This window comes from Lissotriton vulgaris, chromosome 7 (assembly GCF_964263255.1).
Source record: "Lissotriton vulgaris chromosome 7, aLisVul1.2, whole genome shotgun sequence".
NCBI lineage: Eukaryota > Metazoa > Chordata > Amphibia > Caudata > Salamandridae > Lissotriton > Lissotriton vulgaris.
Genome location: NC_141695.1, coordinates 1,399,114,026 through 1,399,132,383, shown reverse-complemented (window position 1 = coordinate 1,399,132,383; position 18,358 = coordinate 1,399,114,026). Strand labels below are relative to the sequence as shown.

General features: G+C 41.5%; 1 protein-coding gene across 1 annotated transcript; it reads right to left on the bottom strand.

Annotated features, from left to right (window-relative positions):
* Window positions 1-14,981: 14,981 nt before the first annotated feature.
* Window positions 14,982-17,968, bottom strand: LOC147705717 (uncharacterized). The gene is made up of 2 exons (XM_086928975.1): window positions 17,482-17,968; window positions 14,982-16,730 (listed from the first exon to the last, which is right to left on the bottom strand). The coding sequence occupies exons 1-2, from the start codon at window positions 17,789-17,791 to the stop codon at window positions 15,046-15,048; spliced, it is 1,995 nt and encodes a 664-aa protein (XP_086785101.1). The 5' UTR covers window positions 17,792-17,968; the 3' UTR covers window positions 14,982-15,045.
* Between the last annotated feature and the right edge of the window lie 390 nt (window positions 17,969-18,358).

Genomic DNA, 18,358 nt, shown 5'->3' with positions numbered 1-18,358 from the left:
CCGCTCACATATGCTAGTCAACAGCTACCTCTGTGTATGGGACATTATATTCGCTCCGGTGTTGATCGATCAGTCACTGCCACTGTTGTAGAGATTGCAATCCCTCTGATGACCTCATTGATCCTGTTGGATGCATGGAGGTCAGTGTATCTGGCAGCCCTCTCTCCGCAAGCCATCATAATCATTTTTGCTATCCTGAAGGGTCAGATGGAGTTGGCCCAGGCCCTGACAGGCTGACGGTGGCAGTCAAAAGGGCATACTATTGAGCCCACATTTGCGTTTGCATAATAATCCAGTGCGCGTAACCAGTGAAGGTGTCGTTGTAAGGCAACTAAAACCCATATCATAATGATGCCCTATCTGAAGTATTCCATTGCAGAGGGGTAAAATTAACTCTCACACATCCTTTCAATGCAACAATAGTGTTGGATTGGGAGGGGTAAAATATTAACTATAGTTAGTGCCAGAGAAGGATAAACTTTTGACCTGTAAATGAGTTTATACTTTCTGTTCACACAAATTTGAGGCCAATATATAAATGTTTGTGATGCGGAATGTTAATATGTAACATTCATCCACCATTGAATTCAGATTCATTAAATGAGTAATACACTTATAATTAATAAAAAATAATAAAATACATTGTAAAACAAAAAATATATATCTAATTGGTAATTAACCAGATATTGTCATAAAATATAAATACATTGAACATAGTTTAAAATGGTTAAATAACATAATATACTGTTAAAAAATGTTGATCTAATAAAAATTAAGCAGATAAATCCAAAATATTGTTTTATAAATTGAAATATATATAATTAAATAATAAGTATTAAATGATTCAAATATAATATTTTAAAATAACTAGTGAGTGACTATACATTGTAACAAATGTAACATGTAATTTTTCTTATGTTTTAAAAAACTGTATATATAAATACTCCAGTAACACAAAAGCCATTTTAACAAAAACTTTTTTTTAAATCCTTAATCTATTTAAACAATCTTTCTAATTATATTTAACTCTACAGGCAGTGCAACAGTAGGAAAACTGTTGGATAGTGGATGGATACAAAAAAACTATTCACATTCACAAAAAGTTAAACAATAGGGAAATTGTTGAATATTAGAGGGCTAAACATTAGTATTCACACTACAGTCAGTGCAAGAATGGTGAAAGTGTTGCATAGCGGAGGTGTAAAAATTAGCATTCAAACTCCTGTGATTGAAAACGTGGTGAAAGTGTTGGATAGCGGACGGGCAAAAAATATTAATCCAACTACAATGTGTGCAACAGTAGTAAAAAGGTTGAATAGCTTAGGGGTAAAATGTACTATTATCACTCCAGTGTGTGTAACTGTACGGAAAGTGTTGGATATTGGATGTGTAAAAATTATTAATAGAACTGCAATTAGTGCAACAGTAGGGAAAGTGTTTGATATCAGAGGGATAAAACGTACTGTTCCCACTAAAGTGAGTGCATCAGTAGGGAAAGTGTTGGATAGTGGTCAGGTAAAAATTATTATTCCCAATCTAGGGAGTGCAACAGTAGGGAAACTGTTGGATAGTGGAGTGATAAAAATTACTATAACTAATCCAGTCAGTGCAACAATATGGATAGTGTTAGATAGCACAGGGGTAAAATCAACTCTTCACACTCCGGTGAGTGCAACAATCGGGAAAGTGTTGAATATCATAGTGTTAAACTCTAATATTGACTCTCTAATACGTGTAACAGTTTTGAAAGTGTTGGCTACCGGAGGAATACAACTAACTATTAACACTCCAGCTTGCGCCACAATAGTGAAACTGTTTGATACAGAGGACTAAAAAGTAATATTCACCCATGGGTGAGTGCAACATTAGTGAACGTTATGGATAGTGGAGGTGTAAAAGTTAGAATTCATACTCCAATCAGTGCAACATTATTGTGTTGCTGAGGGGTAGCAATAAATATTCTCAATACAGTGAGTTCTCAAATAAATATAAGCAAAGTATTAACATCCCAAATATTCTTATAACAAAAAAAGGTTAAAAAAATAAAAATATGTTAAAAATTAAAGTATAAATATATTTAATATTTGAAATGGAAAAACAAACTATTATAATGTGCAAAGCATATAATGCAAACCTTGTGATATTTTTGTAAATAAAATAAAATTTAAAAGTACATATATTTACTTTGAAATGATTTACAAATACAAGCTTATTTATTACATAAATTTTCTTTTTATATTTCCTAAAGTATAACAACACACAATTAACATAAAAGCTGTAAATGAAAAATTCAAAAAAATCTCTTTTTTAGGATATTAAATTATTATTTTAAAAAATAGTAATAAATAAAACTCTTAAAAATCATTAATCTTAACCAACTTTACGACTACCGAAACCACAAACCACATTTAAATTTAAAGTTTTAAAATAAAAAGAAATACATTTAAAATTATTTTTCATTTAAGAAAAACAGTATTAAAAAACTAATTTAAAGTAAGTCAAATTAATGTACTACACACCCTTTACACAATAAAAATGCAACACACACCCCAAAAATATAAAGAATTACACTAATTAAATATCCATAAATATTTAATATCAATGATCCAAAAATTATTACAAAATTAAACATGATTCACTTTCCAACCGTAAGGCATATGAACACCACAACCCACACAAAAAAATACATTTAATAATTTCAATAATTAATGTTGCAATAATTATTATTAATTCAGAAATAATTTGTAATTAATGAAAAATAATTACTTACCGCCATTTACACCAATAAAACCCTTAAGCTGTGACTAAAATTAAATACACAATTTCCGTAATACATTTTCAATTCATTAATTAATAGCAATGAACAACGAATTGGTAATTAATCATAAAAACATTACTTCACACACTTCACTACCAATAAACCACACAATGGGTATCTAAAAAAATATTACACAATGACGTTATAACGTTATAATTAGCAAGTAGTTAATTAATATTGGCGAACTATAATTTTCTAAGTAATTAATAAAAAAATTATTAAAATATTCACAATATGACGTCTTAATTCAAAAAGTATTAAAAATCAAAATATAATTCATACATTATAATAATGAAATTACTTCACACCCTATTCCACCATTAAATCAAGTACGCAAACCGAAAGAAAAATACTAAAAAATACATTAATAAAATTATCTACCCCAAAAAAATATTATACAAAAAAGGGATTTACATGTAAAATATATACTAAAATACAAAACACTAATTAGAAGTTTAAAAATGTAAATAGCACATATAAAAAAGTAATATCGAAGATTTCTATATTTTTTAAAACAGAGGGGCCGATTACGATGGCTTGCTGGTGGAAAAGGGACCGCCCGCCATAGGTGCGGCGGTCCCGCACAATGAATTAGGATGTGGGCGCATCCTGTATGTTTACATTGTGGCGGGTGGCAGCACCCGCCACAATGTAAAAATGTATGTTTTACACTTGCATGTACAACATGGCAGGCACCGTGTGGTGCCTGCCACCTTGTACATGCTAATGTAGGGGGGTACCATAGGTACCCCCCACGTGCAGCACCCCACCCCCCAACCCCCTGGGGGCCCACAACAGGCCCCCAAAGTCATTTCCACCTGTCTTTTTGCAGCAGGAACTTCACCGCAAAAGACAGGCATCCAATGACCACGACGGTACCTGCACGGTACCACCTCCATAGACCCCTTGTATCTGAAGGCGGGCGTAAAAGGCCTGCCTTGCAGGACCACAGCGGATGGTCTTTCCATCCGCTGAGATACCTTTTCCCTTCCCACCATCATCCTAATGTGGCGGTGGTAATTTTAAGGGTGACGGCTGTAAATCCACAACTGTCGGGCCTGTGGTCCTCACCACTGGGCCGGCGGTTGCGGATTTTCTGCCATCGTAATCAGCCCCTATATTTATAAAATTACCACCAACATTTAGGGGACCATTAGTATGCTGGGCGGATCGCCAAAACCAGCCAAGCGGGGGCAATCCAAACGCCATCCTGCAATGTTTCACCCCCGCAACCACGTCGGACTGGATAGGCATGCGGTTTTCAATGTTGGGGGCCGGTAGAAGGCCGACTGAGTGTTGGGGGGTGCATTTCTGGGGTACCTGTTATAACCCCCTACATTGGCATGGACAAGCTGGCAGGCACCGGGCGGTACCTGTAACCTTGTGCATGTCAATGCACAACATGTATTCCCAGCATTTGGCGGGTGGCGCTGTGAGAACCGCCCGCCACAATGCTGGGAATGGGTGATGACACCGCCACAGTGGCGGTGCCATCCTAATTGCTGGTGCGGTACCGCCGCAAACCTGGTGGACGGACCTGCTTACTGTTACGGTGGCAGGCAGACTTAGTCCACTCGCCATCGTAAAGGTACCCTTAGTACTCAATATTTATGTTGTTCGACATTTCGTACTTGATAGAATGTCTGAACACCAATAACAAGTTTCAAAAACATATAAATGTATTCATATCGATATTTTTTAAAATATATAAATTCAAATTCTGAAAATAGAAACCGCCAATAAGTACCATATTTTTAACATTCATAAAAATTCAAAATAAAATACAATTGTAAAAATGTACTTAAGTACTAAAATAAGCATTTGTAAAGTTGTTAATACTTAAATAACTTTATACCCTACATTTTTACAAACCATATAACACATTCCTACCCCACAAAAAAATAATCGTATGTACATGTAACTGAATGGAATATTAATAATATTAGTTACAAAATTAGATTTTTACTATAATAAGTGAATGTAATGTACAAAAAGACCGTTAGATAAAACATAACAAACACACCCAAAATATAAAGTAAAACAAATCTGATCACCATGATTTGTGTACATTCTTTTTTATTGTTTTTAATTACGATAAATCTAGTGTAGTCCATTACATTTCCACACTTTCCTATAACAAATGGTACAACTCACTTACTGCATATATCAAACTATATATTAATTACATAGTAAACAGAATTTTTTTATCTCACTCTTGAAGTAATTAATATTAGTACATTTTTAAACAGTATTTAACAGTTATAAAATAGTTCCAAACAAGATCTAAATCTTAATTTTAAAAAAGTTTAAAAAAATTAAAAAAATAAAAATTAAAGTAATATCTTATTTAGATTCGACACCATACACCTACAATAGATGTAACCTGCACCTAAAACATTAAACACAAATATTTATTTTTAACAATAAAATAACTAAGTATACGTAAAATATATATGGCCCTATTCTGATGTGGGTCAGAGTTGCCTTTGACTGACAACGTTATAGAGCCCCATTAGGATGTCAGGCTGATCGCCACCGCCATACGGTCGGTGGCGATCCCCACCACATCCTCCCCGCTCGCCACCCATTTCCACCCGCCATATTACTATGGCCGCTTTTCTGCCCGGTCAAGGAGTTGCCCGGGCGGAAAAGGGTTTCATATGGTGGCGGTATTTGTTGGACACCACCGTCCATATTTGGTTGTGGGTGGGAACATGCTTTTCTGTGGCGGTGTTGCCGCCACAGATAGGCAGGCAGGAATGTCCTGTGGGGGCCCATTGCGGGCCCTTAGGGACTCCGAGGGGTGGGAGGTGCACTTCACTGTTCAACGTGGCAGGCACTGCATGGTGCCTGTCACGTTGTGCATTGAAGTGCGCAATTTGCATTTTTAGCATTGCGGCAGCGCAATGTTAAAAATGCGGGATGTGCCCGCCAGTGTGGCGGACGCATCCTAATGGCCCCCACGGGACCGCTGCCCTTATGGTGGGTGGTCCCATTTTACATTTCGGGCCCCTAGTCCTAAAGGGTTCCCTAGTGTGTGAACCGGCCAAACGTAGATCGGCAGTTCTGGTCGCCTGAGTACATGGCAAGCACACATAGAGGCCCATTATGATGGCGGGCGGACTTTGTCTGCCCACCATCCCGACGTAAAACAGGACCGCACACCACGGACAAGCATGTCCCTGCCTTCACCCTAATATGGATGGTGTTGTCTAACGTGACACCGCCACCATACAAAACCCTTTTCCGCTCGGTCAACTCCTTGACCGGGCCGAAAAGCGGCGGACGGTCTTTCCATCCGCCGCGGTCCCCCCTCCATAGTAATATGGCGGGGGAAATGAGTGGCGGGTGGGAAAGGATGTCGGGCGGATCGCCACCGCCCGCATGGCAGTGGTGATCCACCCGACATCCTAATGGGGCCCATAGTGAGGATGCAAAACCTACATCTGTAGAGTAGATTGAACGGTGTTCATAAACACGGCATAGCAGAATGTCTCATAGAGGAATGGGAATTTGTGGGAATATCGTCAATGTGTGAATAGGACCATCGGGTGCCAGCCAGACAGTGCAGGGATTTCAAGAGGGGCACATGACCAAAAACCGTACACCTCCAAGTAAAGGGAGCCCTGCCACAGGCTACAAAAGCACTTTCTGCAAGCCTTTCAATGTCAGAAAAGCCTGAATGGAAAAGATGCCAAACATTGCAATCCTGATAATGAAAACTCTACCCTAAGGGGATTAGACTGCATTTCCGACTGGCCAACAGGCCGCTTAATCACGTTGAAAGTAAGTCGGAACGATCAGGCATTTTACACTGAAAGAGACAACATCATAATCCCAAATTCACACTGTAAAGCTGGCATGTCGGGCTACAATTCTGCATTCGGAGGCTTAATGTCTGACATTGTAATAATGCCCATAATATCATTTAACAGTATGAATAGCATGTGATTGTATTCAAAGTACTACTCACATTTCAACCAGCAAACATCCAACATGCTCATGAAAAAAAAAATAGAAAAAAAAGAAATGATACAATAAACATAAGTTCTGTCAAGTTTGCTTTTAAATTTCAATATAAACATGAATTAATATTGAATTACTAATTAAAAATAAACCAGAATTTCAACCTTATAAACACGAAAATGCCCAACGATGATAAAAAAACATAAAATATTGAAATTAAACATGAATACTGCTACCAAATAATATACAAAGATTTTTAATAATACTTTTAATAGACTTAACAGATAGTTTTAAATCATTGTTCTAAAAAATGACATTTAAAAATTAATTGTTCGGAAGTATATTAATATTTAGGATTTTTTTATCATGTATTATTAAATTGAAAAATATGTTAAAAATAAATAAATAATAGAATTTCTTTAGATACATGCAATTTAGGGTCCGAATATCATTTTGGTACACAATATTTTTAATAAAGGAACCTTTTTGGAAGTCAGTACTTATACAATTAATTATTTTTGATATTTTGGGGCCCATTAGGATGGCGGGCGGATTGCCCCGGCCAGGCTGGCGGTAGCCACCGCCAGCCTGGCGGGGGCAATCCGCCTTCCATCCTCACATAAATGACCCCCCTCCATAATAATGTGGCGGGGGGAACGCGGTGGACGGAAAGACTGTCAGTGCTTTTCCACCCCGGACGCCTTGCGGCAGGGACGGAGAAGGTTTAATATGGTGGCGGTGTCTATTAAACACCCCCAGCCATATTACCATGGGCTTAGTTAAATGCCTTTCCGTGACGACGATGCTGCCACGGAAAGGCATGGGGTCTTCCCTCTGGGGGGCCCCCTGCAGGCCCCCAGAGTGAAGGAGAGGTGGGGGTGTACACGGGGGGTACCTGTGGTACCCCCCTGCATTTGCATTAATAAAGCGGCAGGCACTGCTCGTGCATTTCTAGCATTGTGGTGGGTGGTGCAATGCTAAATCCCCCACGGGACCCCTGCCCTTATGGCGGGCAGTCACAATACCCGATAGGATGGCGGGCGCACTAATTCCGCCCCCATCCTGATAACCCCCTTTGTCACTAAACCAATGGAAATACTTTTATAAAAATTTAAAGTTAATTCTCACAGTAAATACAAATTTTTAAATAGATTAATTGTAATATTTGTCACTATCAGTACACAAGAGTTCATATACACTAGAGGAGTGTACATATACGTACAATGCATTTTAATGAATAAGGAATTTATACTCACCATTTAACATTTTTCAAGATAATAACACCAAGGGGGTCATTAACATGGCGGGTGGACTTTGTCCGCCCACCATACCCTTGGGAAATGGGACTGCCCAAAATGCCTGCGGCTGTCCCGCACATCCCATTAGGATACGTCTGCCACACTGGCGGGCGCATCCTGCATTTCTAACATTGTTACGGATTGTCTTGCCATCCGCCAGGGTTCCCCCGCCATGATATTGTGGCAGGGGAAATTTACATGCGGGTAGGGGAATATGTCGGGTAGAGCGCCACCTCCATGCGGACATTGGCGATTGGCCCAATATACTAATGGGCCCCCAATTCTTGAAAGAAGGTGCAGGCACAATGTGGCAGGCATCATGCAGTGCACATGCATGCACATGTAGGGGGTACCATAGGTACCCCCCATGCCCCAACATCCTTGGTGCCTGGCAACGGGACCCCAACCTCCAAATCCGCATGCCTTTCTGGGGCGGCAATGCCCTCACAGGAAGGCTCCCTTCCGCCTGCATCCTGATATGGATGGCGGTGTCTAGCAGACACCGCCACCATATGAAACCATTTTTCTTGGGTGGAAAAGCGTTGGACGGTCTTCCCGTTGCCACTGTCCCCCCACCATTCTAATATGGTGGGGGGGAAATGTACTCTTCAATATTCTGAAGAGACCTAAAAATTGAGCCCTTCTGAAATCTCTTCTCTTTGCTACAATAATATCGAGGTGATAATATCGAAGGGACAGAATATCGATGTTAAGAATATCGAGGGACAGAATATCGACGCTAAGGTAAGAAATATCGATTTTTTAAAATATCAATGTAAGTAATATTGAAGTTAGTAATATCGATGTCAAATATATCAATGTCACTAATATCTATGTTACTAATATCGATGTTACAAATATCGATATTTATATGATTGTTATTTATTTTATTATACATATATGTATGTGTTATATTTTCTTGGTAAAGTGTTCTACTGGTTTTAAAATATATGTATACAATTTTTATATGTTAATAATGTTATTTTAAGTTAATCTTGTATTTTAGTACCGTACCGGGTTGTGGGTTTATAGGGGAATAGGGTGGGAAGTAATTTATTTATACTAAATTAATTAATAATTTTTAGGAATGTTAAATTAATATTAGTTAATTTTTGTGTGTAATTTCTGTCGCGGGTTGTGGGTTTAAGGGGAATAGGGTGGGAAGTAATTTAAATATAATTCAGTAATCATTTATTTTCATTAATTGGTATTGATAATTATAGTTGTTGTTTAATTATTACTCTAATTAATTTTTATCAATTGGTAATTCATTTGTATTATTTGATTAATTGATAATTATGTTAAGTGTATTATTTTATTATTGGAGTGTGTTATGTATTTGTAGGGGAATAATGTGTAAAGTAATTGATACATGATTAATCATTATAAAATTCATGGTTGGGTAATGATAAATAATTTATTGGACATTAATTGTTTATTGGTAATTATTTAAAAGTATAATTTTTTGGGTTATGAACATTTATTTATTGTTTAATAAATATTTGGTAATTAAATATTACTAAATATTATTTATTTATTTTTTAATTAATATATTAATACATTGTTATTAATTGGAAATTAATTTTTAATAATTCATATTTTTGGTATACACATTTATTTAATTGTTCACTATTTGTTAATTGGTAATGACTTTTTATAATTAATATGTTTTTGTTATAAAAAATATTTTATTGTTCAATAGTTATTAATTGATAATTAACAGTAATTAATTAATATTAATTGGTATTTATTATTCATTTATTGTTAATTATTCATTGATACTTATGTTTTTAATAACTATTTATTGGTATTTGTAAATAGTTTAGATTTATTTAATAATTTATTACTTTAAAACATTAATTTATTGATAAGTATGTTTTTTTAACTTCTACACTATCCAACACTTTCCCTACTGTTGCACTCTCTGGAGTGGGAATAGTATTTTTTAACTTCTACGCTATCCAACATTTTCCTACTGTTGCACTCTCTGGAGTGGGAATAGTAATATTCTATCCAACACTTTCCCTACTTTTGCACTCTCTGGAGTTGGAATAGTAATTTTTACCCCTACGCTATCCAACACTTTCCCTACTGTTGCACTCTCTGAAGTGGGAATAGTCGTTTTTATACCTACGCTATCCAACAATTTTCTTACTGTTTTTTTTGGGAGTTGGGACAATAGTTTTATTCCATCTGCAATTTAATATTTTTGGTAATATTTTAGCTAATGTAGTATATAACAAATTTTAAAAATATTACAAGTAAAACAATTTTTTATTTGTTTTACATATTTAATTTAATTGTATTTATGTTATTATTTTAGGTGCTTAGATGTATTTGTAATTTATAATATTTTAAAATTATTTATAAGTTATTAAAATAATTATTAAAACTGATTAAGTATATATATTTATATGTATATGTTTAGTTCATGTTTTATTAAATTATATATATTACTTAATAATTTAAGCATTATATAATATTTTTTACTATGTTTATTATATTGATAAGATTTTTTTATAACAATATTTTTGACATCAATATTTTTTCCGATAATTTTTGGACTTACCATGTTGTAGATAGGATATCGATATTCTTGCTCTGATATTTTTGTAGGTCAATTTGTTTACCTTTGATAGTTTGTCAGTGATTACTTCCGTAGAACGGAGATACAAGGTGAGGATTTGGCCGCTTTATAAGTTACAAAGTAAAGGAAACAACGCAAGGTATGCCTCCATGGTACAAACTTGTTCCTTTCATTCAAAAACAAATGTATTGCTTCATTATCAAATTGTGTTACTAATTAGCTCTCAGTTGGCGAAAGTTAAAAAAACGATACATCTTCTCTCATGAGGGGATGTTGTGGTTGTCCAGAACCAAAGGGGGACTAGAAAAAGTGATAGTTGTAATGAATTTTAGAGTGACTGGTTTCGTCTAATGTACATAATCAAGACCAAGTAGATTACTACACAGAAAAGGAAAGGGTGAGCAAGTTTGTGAGGGTAATAACTAAAGATCTTAAATAGTACTGGAGTGTGAATGATTGTGAATAACATTAAACAAGTTAGGCTACAGGGACTGACAGGTATTGAAAAACAAACACTAATTATAAAACAGCCGCCTGTTGCAATACAACATCTATTAAAACAAAAGTGGACAACTGCAAGGCAAGCAGTGGAAATCAAAGAACTGTGGGGCCATGAAAACAGTACTGCACTAATCAGAAATTATAAAATATAACTTAAAAGGCTGGTGGGTCTACAAAAGTGCAATCAACAAATTATTTTCCACTTGCATCAGGGAATTCAAGAGATATTGTCAATAAAGTTGTTAAACCACACAAATCGATTTAATTAAAATAGGGAGCAGAAACACATTGTGACATGTCAAGGACGGCATGTAAAATGTTAATTTGGCAAATGCAGGGAGAATAGAAACCAATATGGGTGCTAAAAAAGACATTTAATGATCTGTGCCTATAGAAATTCTGGACTCAGGCACAGTAGATCTGGAAAGTGGATATCACTATATTTTAAAAAAAAGTATGATTGTAATGAGACTAGTCTTCCTTGCATGGTAGTCTAACAAGCAACTAACTTTAAAAAAAATCTGTATGCAAAGAAATGAAATTCATTGATTTCATCAGTAAGGAACATGCTTGTTCCTTGTACCTCAAGATTATGAGTGGTTCTCTCTCAGTAACAACTTTTAGCAATTAGGAAGCTGAACCAGTAAATTAAAATTAAATGTGTATTACCAAAATGCATGATAAAGTGATGAAACTATATAATATATATATATATATATATATATATATATATATATATATATATATATATATATATATATATATATATATATATATATATTCACTGAAAAAAACCATAGGTTTCACACCAGTTATAGTTAGCTGGAAATTTTACTGACATAAAACCATTGAAATTCCCATGTTATAGTTAGTTGGACTCACTATAACTTGTGCGTGCAATGCACTGCTGATGACGTCACATATTACATCACTCATGACATGGTCAGTGACATCACTCATGACATCACTGATGACACCATCCAGTGAATGTGTGTCTTTCTGAAAAATAAATATTAGTGAGTAATGTTTAAATTTTTAAATATATGTATTAGTGTTTCACTTTGTGTATAAGTAGCTGCATGGGTTGGTGAGTAGCTACATGTGTATGTACATGGGTTATTAGATGTTTTTCTTAGTATCAGTATGAGTGTCTATATGGTTTGGTGGGGGTATTACTTAGCACATAGATGCATGATTGACTGACTCTCTGTTTGTATGTGTTTTGAAGACAGCATATGTGCAGGACTGTATGGGTGAATGAGTGTGTATATGTGTATGTTAGTGAGTGAATGACTGTCTCACTAGTGTCTTTATCAGTAACTACATATGTTTTAATCTAGTATATGTGAATATTGATGTATATAAGTGAGTATATGTGAGAGTAAGAGATTGTAAGAGTTCCTGTTTAAATAAGTATGGGGTCCATTAGGATAGCGGGCGGTGGCACTACCGAAACGATGGCGGGGCGGAAAAACAGCTTTTTCCGCCCGCTAGCAGTGGAAATCACGTCCGCCACATTAGGATATGTAAACACAGGTCATTTCCCGTCCGCCGCGGAGCGCCTCGCTCCGCCATCAAGGTGCGCCCGCCACCGCGGCGGCTGCAGCCAATCGAGACCCTCCGCCGCGGTCGATGACGTCCGCCCCGCTCGACATATTAGGATGGGCCAAACAAGCTGACGCACCGCGCCGGAGACACCGCACAGCTCTAGCAGGCGGAAAGTCTACAGCGGAGCACGCACGCCGAGATCCGACATGAACCCCATGGACCCAGCCCTCCACATGCATCCGGTCATGTACCTGCTGCAACACTATCGCCAGATGGGCCGCCGCGGACGCCGCCGCAGGTACGTCACTACACATATACACCACACAACACACATGCCGACACAGGTCCCAAGCACAACACTGGCATCCTGCTGGGGGGCACAACACATCCACATGGGCACCCACACATCACCCACCTCAGAACAAGGCACCCCACGGGATCCGGAACACACAACGTCGGCCAACCTGCAGCAACGTCACGGTCACGGACACGTCACCGCCGCGGTCAACACATGCGCACAATGCAGAAGGCAGGGCAACAGCAAGGCATGGACACATTCCAAACATCACAGCGACACACCACCCCGACCAACACTGCACACCACCCGAAGTAGTCACAGGCCAGGTGCCAATCCCGTGCACCCCCTTGCACATCAACAAGCACTGTAACAACAAGCACAATACACACACACTGCGACACACAACCAGGGACAAAGGCACAGCAGGATTGCCTGACAACGGACACACAACACCAGTGCACTCCCCACAGCCCACACAATTGAATACAAACATCCACACAGGGCAAGACAAAACATACAACAGGCATACAACTCCTGCCTGACACATGTGTGTCTCACACCATACAGGGGCACACATACATACACTACAAACTAACACCCTTCACACTGCACACCTCTGCCACACACATGCCATGTAAGCCATGCCACCAGGACCAAGGGCCAACACAAGACGACCATACACATACACGCCAGGGCACACAGAATGGGAAACACACACCTCATCACATCATAAACATCTACTACACCACAGCACAGCTGCACACCCTGTGCTGCCAGTGTCCCCCAAGGTGACCTGTGAACAGTGTATGCAGCAATAGCAATTCACCCACACGAAAACTGCATGGCCTGCCAAATAACCATCACAGAGTACAACATCAGCAGGGCCACAATGGACTGAAGAACCTGTCCCCCTGTCTAAAAATCATATGGCCACATACAACCTTGCAATGGTGATGTACAAAATAGACCATGGAACTCAATCAAACAAGAAAATGACTTTAATCAGTAAGGAGACAGAGAAAACACACCATAATGTACTGTATTTATTCACATATTGCACAGATGTAGCTACACAACATAAGTAGACAACAGCAACTCTCAAAATCATGTGCAAATGCCATAGACTATGCACTGGTGAATCACAATCGGGAAGTGCAAAGTCCTTGGCAGGGCAGGGTACAGCACATCAGAGCAACAGGCCCAGAGTCCTTGGCAGGGGAGAGCACATCAGAGCAACAGGCCCAGAGTCCTTGGCAGGGTACAGCACATCAGAGCAACAGGCCCAGAGTCCTTGGCAGGCGACAGCACATCAGAGCAACAGGCCCAGAGTCCTTGGCAGGGGAGAGCACATCAGAGCAACAGGCCCAGAGTCCTTGGCAGGGGAGAGCACATCAGAGCAACAGGCCCAGTGTCCTTGGCAGGGTACAGCACATCAGAGCAACAGGCCCAGAGTCCTTGGCAGGGGAGAGCACATCAGAGCAACAGGCCCAGAGTCCTTGGCAGGGTACAGCACATCAGAGCAACAGGCCCAGAGTCCTTGGCAGGGGAGAGCACATCAGAGCAACAGGCCCAGAGTCCTTGGCAGGGGAGAGCACATCAGAGCAACAGGCCCAGTGTCCTTGGCAGGGCAGGGTACAGCACATCAGAGCAACAGGCCCAGAGTCCTTGGCAGGGGAGAGCACATCAGAGCAACAGGCCCAGAGTCCTTGGCAGGGGAGAGCACATCAGAGCAACAGGCCCAGAGTCCTTGGCAGGGGAGAGCACATCAGAGCAACAGGCCCAGTGTCCTTGGCAGGGCAGGGTACAGCACATCAGAGCAACAGGCCCAGAGTCCTTGGCAGGGGAGAGCACATCAGAGCAACAGGCCCAGAGTCCTTGGCAGGGGAGAGCACATCAGAGCAACAGGCCCAGTGTCCTTGGCAGGGTACAGCACATCAGAGCAACAGGCCCAGGAACACACCCACATCGCTAACAATGGTGTACTGTAGCACACCTATGTGTGGCACAGGCGTCTGAGGGTGTTGACAACTCACTCCTGGCTGTCATGTGGAGTGGAACCTGGCTGTGTGTCAGGGACTGCAGGTCGACTTGACTGGTGTGACAGAGGGACATGTGGTGTGGCTATAACAGAGGGCCTGCAAGGTGGAGGGCTGTGCGGACCAGGTGGCACCGTGGCACGTGGAGGTGGAGTCATGCACGCCCTTGACACAGTGTGGGTGGGAGAGGTTGGAGGGGTGCCCTTCCACTTCTTTGGAATATGAATTTGCTTCCCTGTCATGGGGTTGATGGGAAGTGGCGTTGACACCACCTGCACACCCCCCAACTGTTCCACTTCAGGGGCAGACACTGCCACTCCCTCTGGAGAAGTGCTTGATCCTGCAGTACGCTTGTGCTGGCTACGCCTCCGGACCACTTTAGCCTCTCTGGAAGGTGTACCCCCCACAGTGACCACCTTCCCACTTACCCCAGGGATGGCCACTACACTGCCCTCCTGTCCCTTCTTGCCAGGGATGGCCACTACACTGCCCTCCTGTCCCTTCTTGCCAGGGATGGCCACTACACTGCCCTCCTGTCCCTTCTTGCCAGGGATGGCCACTACACTGCCCTCCTGTCCCTTCTTGCCAGGGATGGCCACTACACTGCCCTCCTGTCCCTTCTTGCCAGGGATGGCCACTACACTGCCCTCCTGTCCCTTCTTGCCAGGGATGGCCACTACACTGCCCTTCTTTGCCACAATGACTGGGCTGGTCACAGCAGGGCTTCCCTCCACCTGCCTCGATGTACTTTGTTCTGGGGTTGATGTGGTAGGTGGGTGTGTCCCTGTGTTCACCCCAGGTGTAGTCATGACATCCCACACATCCTCTGTGGGCATAGCAGAGTCAATATCTGGTGATGGCTCAGCAGCATGTGAGCCTGATGTCTGACACAATGTTGTTCTGGCCTTGCTCTTCTGTGACTCCACCTGGTCTGTGCATATTGGGGGGTCCCTGCCCTTCTTTGGGGATGGAGTCTGTGGACGGGATTGTTTGCTTTGGGTCTGAGCTGTGCTCCTAGTGTTGTAACGTTTACTTGATGTATGTCCCAAGTGCTCACTGTCATCTGATGTGGCCACTGACTGGGTGGACGTCACAGGCACCTGAGCTGCAAAGGGGGCATGTTGGAGGGCTGACGTCACTGTACCTGACAATGACAGGAGTGTACGATGTAGGCCACCCACGTCAGAGTGTATGCCCTCCATGAATGCCAGAACCTGCCCTATTTTGTAATCGTGGGCACTGAAGGCATTCAGCAGGGCGGTCTGGCCCACGCAAAGTTGCCGCAGGAGCTCTACGCACTCTGCACTGAGGGCAGCAGGGGGGACAGGTGCAGGTGCTGCGGTGCCATGTGTGAATGTCACACGTCCCCTCTTAGTGACACGGATACGGCCAGCCCCAGAGGAAGTGGATGGGAGGGTGGGCAGTGGCCGTTGGTAGTCAGATGCAGCAGCAGAGTCCCCATCCCCTGTGGCTGCTAACAGGGACTCATCCCCCCTGCCATCAGATGAAGTGGTACTCTGTGTCTCAGCCACAGATTCCTCATGCATACTCCTGTCACCCTCAGTAGCGCTGGTGTGGTCAGTGTCACTTTGCTCCGTCTCACCCTGCCCTGCTGCCGCTGTCGTGCTGGTCTCCCCACCACTTTCAGGATCATGTTCCGCCGTGGTGTCTTCCGAATCTGCATTAGTGACAGAAACATGGTTGTATAAGTGTCATAGTCTGGTCACACGATATCAGAGCAATGCAGCACATGAGAGGCCTAGAGCTACATGGTAACCACCACACCCTCAAATCATTGTGCTGCTACACACCAGTTACACCACAACTGAGCCTGTCATGCGGACAAACAGGCAGGAGTGGACCAATGTCGATGACAAACAGCACTACACCCTGCCCATGGATGGTGTTCCCCTAGCCCACATGGACCTGCCCCACGGACATGATGTAGCCACAACTAACATCACCACTTCCAGAGCCTAAAGGGATCCAGAGGGGAATACACACACCTGTTTTGTCTACACATGCCACATTGTCAAATAGGCCATTACAATCACCATGTGCCAATGTGGGTTCACATTGTTGTCAGATGTGTGGGCCACTACCATGCAGGTGCATGCAAAGTACACTGACATGGTGTAACACTCATTAAGTGGACACAGCTGTACAGCATAATAGGGACTACACCCACCATCACAAAGAAGAGTGACCATGTGGACAACAAAATATATGTCAAGGACTGAAAACTGCAGCCAGGAGCTGCAGAGTAAGGCCATGGTGGGCCAATGCCTCATACAGACACACATCACAGTTGCCACTCACATCACATATCACAGCATGGCAGCACACGCACATCACATGTGTCACCGCAGACACAGGCACTCTACACATGCATCCACTCCCAGACAAACTCTCCCTCCCCGGATACTCACCATCGCTGTCTTGCTGCTGAAGCCCCTTCAGACGTGCATCCAGGTCTGGATAGGTCACTGCCAGTATGCGTGCCATCAGCGGAGTCATGGTGCGGCGTGCCACACGCCCTGTGCGTGGTACCATCCCCAACTTCATCTCTGCCACTTGCTTAGCCAGCCGGCTGATGTCGTCCCACCTCTTGTGACAGTGTGTGTGTCGTCTGTTTGATACCCCCAGGGCTCGCACCTTTGCTGCTATGGCCCTCCAGACAGCCTTACGTTGGTGTACTTTGAGCTGCAGGTATGAGAGTAAAGAAGGACTAATGAACATTTACACATTGTCATATGTCAGCATCTATCAGTACAGCAGCCAGACACTGAATCAGGACGCACAGTGACCCCCCTCCCTCCAGAACTGGGGGTACCCTCACAAGGCCACTCTGCATGGCATAAACATTAGTGAATGCATGCACACATTGAGCTTCGTAGTCTCCATGATTATCACACTGAAGAATGATGATTCAACACAAATGCATCGACAGCACTGTATGAATCATAAATTGTACAGGGCATTGATGTGGCATATCCACTAATCAGTGTGCAGCAACTGTAGCATGTAAGTTGGCTGATGGACAAACTTTGGAAGGGCAGCCACTGAACCTACTCTGTGGGGCACACTGACTATGACTACAGGGGCACCCTGAAATTACATCACAAGCGGACACTGTCCAACCAGCTACAAGGCAAACAACCGTTGGTCATGTCTGCCCCAAAAAGTAGCACATCCCACTCACACATACAAGTATTGGCCTAGGACAGAGTCATAATGCAAAACACACACTCCCACCACCTGCAAACATCTTGTCTGTCAGTGTTTGTCAGCACCACACATCCAAAA